Source organism: Saprolegnia parasitica, assembly GCF_000151545.1.
Source record: "Saprolegnia parasitica CBS 223.65 unplaced genomic scaffold supercont2.54, whole genome shotgun sequence".
Classification (NCBI taxonomy): domain Eukaryota; phylum Oomycota; class Saprolegniomycetes; order Saprolegniales; family Saprolegniaceae; genus Saprolegnia; species Saprolegnia parasitica.
Window position 1 is genome coordinate 72,738 of NW_012156448.1, and position 6,934 is coordinate 79,671.

General features: G+C 59.3%; 3 protein-coding genes across 3 annotated transcripts; all 3 read right to left on the reverse strand.

The window, feature by feature from the left end:
• Nucleotides 1–186: 186 nt before the first annotated feature.
• SPRG_09812 (hypothetical protein) lies at nt 187–2,920 on the reverse strand (the record flags this gene model as incomplete). The annotated part of the gene is made up of 3 exons (XM_012349462.1): nt 187–1,171; nt 1,195–1,841; nt 1,877–2,920. 3 exons carry the CDS (start codon nt 2,918–2,920, stop codon nt 187–189), a joined length of 2,676 nt encoding a protein of 891 aa, XP_012204852.1.
• Nucleotides 2,921–3,323: 403 nt separating this feature from the next.
• On the reverse strand, nt 3,324–3,692 carry SPRG_09813 (hypothetical protein; the record flags this gene model as incomplete). Its single annotated transcript, XM_012349463.1, has 1 exon — nt 3,324–3,692. One exon carries the CDS (start codon nt 3,690–3,692, stop codon nt 3,324–3,326), a length of 369 nt encoding a protein of 122 aa, XP_012204853.1.
• A 1,050-nt stretch (nt 3,693–4,742) lies between these two features.
• SPRG_09814 (hypothetical protein) lies at nt 4,743–5,177 on the reverse strand (the record flags this gene model as incomplete). The annotated part of the gene is made up of 1 exon (XM_012349464.1): nt 4,743–5,177. One exon carries the CDS (start codon nt 5,175–5,177, stop codon nt 4,743–4,745), a length of 435 nt encoding a protein of 144 aa, XP_012204854.1.
• Nucleotides 5,178–6,934: the final 1,757 nt, after the last annotated feature.

Below are 6,934 nucleotides of genomic sequence, written 5' to 3' on the forward strand. Positions count from 1 at the left end.
GCGTCGTGTCGGCGTTGTTCGGCAGCAAGTGCAAAGTGGACTTGGCCGTGTATCCATCTCGTACTATCCATCTATCTAGGACGACCAAATCCATATCTCATCTACGGTAAGTCGTCACCATGCAAATTGTAATGGTACTAGTACATTGGATCTTATCGGCGACGTGTATCCGATAAAGCTATCGATCTAACGCATGCGGTTGTACGGCGCTTGCATCATGGGCGCGCCAATCTCGGACGTCGCCGGTTCGTTGAACGTGCCGAGTTCCATGTCGATCGGGTCCGGGTCCTCGGCCTTCTTGTGCTTGCGCGCTTCGTGGCGCTTGTGGAGGACGCCCGTGGCGCTCAGCGTATTGAAGAGGAGGAACTGCCGCGCGTAGTAGATGAGGTACCCGATGCAGCCGAGGAGCCGGATGCCGTTGAAGGCGGCGACGAACGCGTACAAGAACGGCAAGAACGAGTCGGCGCCGACCGTGTTGACGCAGATGATGACCATCGACATGTTGGACATGACCCACACCAGTAGCAAGTTGGACCGGAACGAGTCGAAGCGCTTCTTGAGCTCGTCTTGGTTGCGCGCGTCTTGGGCTTTCTTGGCCTCCAGAGCTTTTTGGCGCGCGACAATGTCCTTGTACTGGCCGACGGCTTCGGTTTTATGGGCCTCGTGGCCCGTGTCGATGCCCTTTGTGCCCCAGCTGAGGTCGTGGAGGTTGCAGAACGAGTAGACCATGAGGATGTTGACAAAGCTCGGCATGAGCGCCGTGTACTGGACGAACGTGAGCACAATGTGGTGCACTTCGCAGTGCAGCGCTGACCCAATGAAGAACGTGCCGAGAATGAGCACTGCGAGCACGATCGCCATGGCGTCTTTCGAGGACGTGATGAAGATGACGATGGCGACACCGGATGCGAGCAGCATGAGCAAGCCAAAGAGCACCGAGATGAGGTAATGGGTGCCTTTGACGTGTTTGGGCTTGTTGCCGAGGCCGATCGTGACTTGGGTAAAGACCGTGACCGCGTAAAAGACGTTAAACGCCGTCGGGAGGCCGTCGAGGACCCACTGCGGGTACTCGGACGTGTCGATGAAGTTCCACCGGTTGTCGCGGAAGCCTTGGAAGATGACAAAGTACAAGGCGAGGTAAAAGTTGGCCGCTGAGACGCCGAGAAGAGCACTTGCAGAATGTTGTAAATGTACTGCACGAGGAGCGCGAGCTTGCGCGTGAGCGAGTGGTTCGACTCGGTGTACACGCGGCCCCAGTTCCAGATCGCAAACAACGTCGCGAAAAACGACCCGTTGAGCCAGCGCCGGCGCTGGCCCACGAGGTCGATCAAGTTGGTCGGCACGTCTGTGCGCGCGATCGCGTCCTTGACGTAGTGCATGGTCCAGTTGCAGTCTTTGCGCGCGAGGAGCTCAAAGCACAGGATGCGATCTTCGGCGAGGTACATGTTGCCAGCAAACGGTCCGAGCTCGGCCATGTCGGTTGTGAGACTCTTAAAGTACGCTTGCAGTGGCGCGCCGCGAATCGCCTTGTAGCGGTAGGCCGAGAACGCGCCGGGCAGCACCGAGATGAAGCCGAAGCACGACTCGAGCGACTTGTCGAGGATGTTGGAAATCTTGTATTCGAAATGCTGCGCCGCGATGACCCAGTTGCACATGTTGGGCAGCGGCTTGTCGACCGCAATCTCGCCGCAGACGCCGCCGATCTGTGCGTTGATCTCGAGCGCCGTGAGCAGCTTGTAGAACGACGACTTGGTCGGCATCGTGCCGACGTCGAGGAGCACGGTGTAGTCGGGCATGATCTGCTCGGCAAACGCGTCAAAGTACCAGAGGTGCGAGTCGAGCTTCCCGCATTGTTCTCCTTGAGTGCAAAGGCCACTTGGAGTGGCGGGAACCGGATCGAGTTCTCTTTCGTCATCTGAAGCGAATGCTCGAAGAGGTGGCACTGCACCTTGACGCCGGTCGACGTGATGTTCATAACGTCTTCGTCGTAGAGGCCGACGTTGGCGAGCCACTCGAGCGTGCCTTTGTTGGCTTTCGTGCGGCCATCCGAGACGACGACGACCAGCACCTGCTTCCACGCGTCGTCGCCTTCGTACCCCGGGAGGCTGTGCTGCTTGAGGTACAGGACGTTGTTGCAGACCTTGCGGAGCGTCGACCGGAGCTCGTTCTCGTCTTCGTTGTACATGGTGATGACCACCATGAGCCGCGGGCGGCGGCCGCTCTGGATGCACTGCAGCCGGTACCCCGTCTCGGTGAACGCTTTCGGGCCCGAGCACACGGGCGTGTAAAACATCATGCGCGCCTCGGTTTCGTCGAGGTCTGGCGAGTTCATCGTGCGGTCGTACGTGACCTCGACGGCCATCGGCTTGGCGATGCGGACCGGCGGCGTCGACGTGTTGTAGCGCTCGATCCACTCGGCGAGGTGCTCGGCCCACTCGAGCACCTCCTTGCCTTTATGGAGGAGGAGGTTGCGGACCTTCTGGGACGCTTCCTTCTCGGCGGCCGTCACAATCATCTCGCCGCCGTCCAGAAAGTGCTTGAGCGCCTCGCGGAACCGGCCCTCGTTCTCGGCTTGGATCGCACGCTCGATCGCGCGGAACGCATCGTCGATCGTGAACGACGTGCCCTGCAGCAGGAGTTGCATCGCGTTCGAGCCCTTCATGCTCGCCTCTTTCGCCGAGATGGGCGCAATGTTGGAGAGGAAGGTTGGCTGCGACTTGGGCGGCGCCTGCATCATCGGCATCATGTTGTACTCGTAGTCGTACTCGTACGACGAGGCGGCGGATGGGACGTTGGACGCACGGCTGCTCACGCCCTTTCGCGGCGCGCGCGGCTTGGCATTGGCGGCGTTGTTGGACGGACGACCGGCGGGCGGCGCGTAGCGGCGGCCACTGGCCTCGGTCGGGCGCTTGGGTGGCATCACGTGCACGCGACTGGTACTCTGACTGCCCCAAAGGACTGTATATGGATACTGGGCATGCGTGGCTCGTGGTGGTGGTGGACGTCTGCAGCAGCAGGGCTCAGGCGCGTAGAGTTGGGGCAGCAGCGGATGAAAATTCGCAGTGGATGGCACGACCATCTGCGCGACGCCGACGAGCCCTCTGCCACAGTGAGGCAGCATGTCATTGATGGCCATCATCCGGATGCCGGATCGGGTTGATGCCGCGTTTGTATGTGGACGTATCCGGAACGACCGGCGACCGTTGCAGAACGGGAATTCCCCGTAAAATTTCATTGCAACAACTTGTCTAAAGTATAGGTACGGCCGACCACCTGCCGCCGCCGCGTTCATATCCCAGGTTATATACACTCGGCGTGATGCATTAGGTTGTCGTCGTTGACGCGACGACGACTGCGCCGGCGACGACGACGATCGAGAGCAGCAGCGTGAGCGTCGGGAGGTGCGACGTTAGCACCAACTGGGCGCCGATCGAACCTGGTGGTGTGCAGCTTGCAGTCGGCATCTCCGCCACCCCGGCGTCGTCTGTCGCGGCGTCCAAACTAATGTTATCGGCTGCCACGTGGCACACTGGCCTGAAGAAGATCAAGCCGTCTTGGAACATTGAGGGTTGCGCGCCTTGCTGCAGAATGCCCGCCGTCAGCAGCAGCGAGGCGCAGAGCACAGCCGCCACGATGGCAGCGCTGAGGTCCTCGGCGACGGGCACGAGAACGGGCCCGACCAGATTCAGCATCACACCTCGTTCGCGTCGAACCAGACTCTTTCTGAGAGGTGTCGTCGCACCGGTAGTCTTCCAATAGAACGGTAGTACCTCAAGTTTGGACGGTTGGTGCACCAATGAACGACCGTGGCGCTGTCGCCGTTGGGACACGGCGGTTCGCTCCGCCAACCGCCCCAATGAGACCTCCACCCGTGTTGGCCGGCAGGCGAGCGGCCTGCCCGTACACCCAGTACACCCAGCGAGGAGTATACCGCGAGGCTGATCAAGTGGCTGGATGACTGCCGTCATACCGGTACTCTGAGTACACCAGTGGAGGACCACTGTAGTACTGGACAGGGCGATATATAGTTCCGACTGTCATTGGCGGCTTCTTCTTGGGTGGCTTTTCCCGCGACCCCAAGCTCGAACAGCGCTTGGCCGGACGGAGGCGGCGGTTGTGGGCTCCGGCCAAATCCTCTTCTGTGACGGCGAGGAAGCCCAGCAGGCGTCCCGCTTTGTCGGATGCCGTCCATGTACAGGCAGCGGTGGAAGCACATGAGCGATATGCACTCGTATGTGTCGAGCGTGATCGGGTCAACGAGCAAGTAAGCACGCTCGACTCGTTGCGCATCGAAGTGGCCACTGCAACTATCATACATGAAAAGCGAGCGCCTCGAAGGAAGATTCCGAAGCCATTCAGGATGAATCCACAGCTTTGGCCATGTCTTTCTCAGCGTTCCGGATGGGATCGGCCAATAGTACTCGTTGCTGGCGGCGCAGGATGTGCCATTGCTCGTGATTGGCCAAAACAATATCTTGAAGGGGTTCCTGTGTGTCAAGGCAAAGGAGTTGGCGGCCTGCAGCAACGAGCGCCGGAAGCACGTCCCGCGCGTCGGAGAGGCACATCGACGTGCGCAGTGACGTCAAGCATGGCAGTTGCACGACGCCAGAAAGGACAGCCACGACCTCCTGCCTCGTCCACTGATGCCCATGAATACTGAGCGTCTTCAGACGCACGCACGTCGACGCAAGCGCCTCCATGAGCAGCTCCATCGACGACGAGATCGCGAAGCTCGAGAGAGGTCAGCGCCGGGACAAGCCCGCAATCAATGCATCTGTGTGGTTGACATCCAGTCGGTCGACGACGACGAGCGACTTGAGTTGTGCAAGCGTTGGCGCCGCGGCCGAACGTGTCGCCAGTTGGCCAAAGACGCTGCTCTCGAAGTGCTTGAGCTTCGTGCTGCAGACGGCGGTCGCAAGGTTCGTCACCGTTGCGTCGTCGCCAACACCATTCGAGCAACCCTCCCAATTCAAGGTCTTCAACGACACTGGGAGCGTGCGGCCGTGGAAGCCACCGAGGCTGTGGGCGTTGGTGATAATGAGGTCCGTCAGCGTCATGTTGGCTTGCAGCGCATCGCAGAACGCAACGGCAGCATCGTCGCGTTGTCGCGCGGCAGTCGAGGCGGGATCGTTGAACTCGACGCCCTCGTTCTCCGAAAAGGAATAGTCGAAGAGCATTACTCGGTACAGACGTGGGCAGCGCTGCAAGAGGAGGTCGCAGATTGCTTGACATTGACCATCGACCATGCGGTCGCTGAAAACATTGAAATTGACACTGCTGAGCGCAGGTCCAACGACGGCGACGAGCGACCAAGTCATGCCGGTTCCTGGATCGAGCACTGGAGTTGAATGCGAGGACGCAGCGGTAGTGTCGCTGCAAGCAACGCCAAGACGGAAGGCGGCAACTCCGTCCCGCTTAAGGTGATGTACGGCCAGTTGGCGCTGACCGTTGATGGCATGGCCGTGTTGCCGTCGAGAAAAGCTGTGAGTGCTGGCGTCAAGTGCATCCGTGGCACGGCTCGAAGGAAGCAGCCAACGTCGTTGTGGTTGCTCAAGCACGTAGCAATCGCCTCGACGACGTGCGGAAGCGTGAGCGCGGGCTTCTAAATTTCTTATCCGGATGCGCGATCGGATTGGCAGAAATCGTTTTGCTAGAATCACATCGTTCATGCAGCAAACCTGATGCGGAGACCTGTTGCGGAGTACCTTGGACGTGGTGCATGAGCAAGGATGTAGTTGATATGTCACGGTTTTTCCTTCTTGAGACGCACTGTCGTCCAGGATTGAGGATCTTGGAACGGGTGAGGGTTGCGCTGGATTGGCTGCTGGACCAAGATTTCCACCAATCCGATCGCGCATCCGGATACGAAATTTAGAAGCCAACATTCGACGCTTCCGCGACACGACAAGCAACCAGCTTGCCACGATGACCGCACGACCAAGGCCAAGGCCACTCGTGGAACGCCGCCACACGCACTCATACTACCGCATGCCATCGAGGCCATGCCGGGCGTCGGTGCACTCGTCGCGGTCTCTGTGCTCCTTCCGCTCCCACCAAGTTTGCATCTTGCCTCCGTATCCCGCATGTGACAGCATCGAGACTTTCATCACGACCTTCTCGTCTGTGTCAGTGCTGTTGATGGAGACGCTCGCGATGACGTTCGTGGGGATCCAGGCGCTACGCCTTACCAAGGAGTACTAACCATCTCGATGCGCCTCGCGGATGTGCTAGAGGTGCTTCCCGAGCTTGTTGACGCCGGCCATCATCTCGGCGACCTCTGGGTGAAGCCAAATGGATTTGATGGCTCCCGGTGCGTGCTGCAGTAAACACGGTCAAGCGCGAGTCGACGACGTCCCGTTGGTCGTAGAGACATGAGGTGTCGATGGCTTTGTGTGGGGCCACATACAGCCGTTGATCGAAGCCGAATGGTATCGCTTGCATGTTGGAACTCGAAATAGTGATATCTTTTCGTCCTATGTTGGGTACGTGGCAGCATGACAAGCCGTATCTCGTTCGCTCACGGCAATGTTGTCGTGCGCAAGAGGTCTTCCGCGCCATACAAGCTCTAGGAGACGCTCGAGAGAACGTTACTCGACGATTCTGCGTTTTTCCAGCCGTTCCGCAAGCGAAACCAACCGACGAGTGGCCGCGTCCTCCGAGGCGCGGCCGTCGGTCATCCAGGCCGCAGCAGAAGGAGGCCTCGTCAGTCGACGCCTTGGCCTGCTGAGAGCCGCGCCATCAGACCAAGCGACGCTGAGCGATGAGGAACTTATCGCCACGCTGTACAAGACGGCATATCCGAGGAAGACGACGACATGCTCCAGCCAGACAATAACAAAAACAACGGTCAGGGGGACCGACAACCAACATCAGATCCAACACAGAACCAACATGAGCACCGAGCAGCGAGCACAGAGCAAAGAGCACAGAGCAC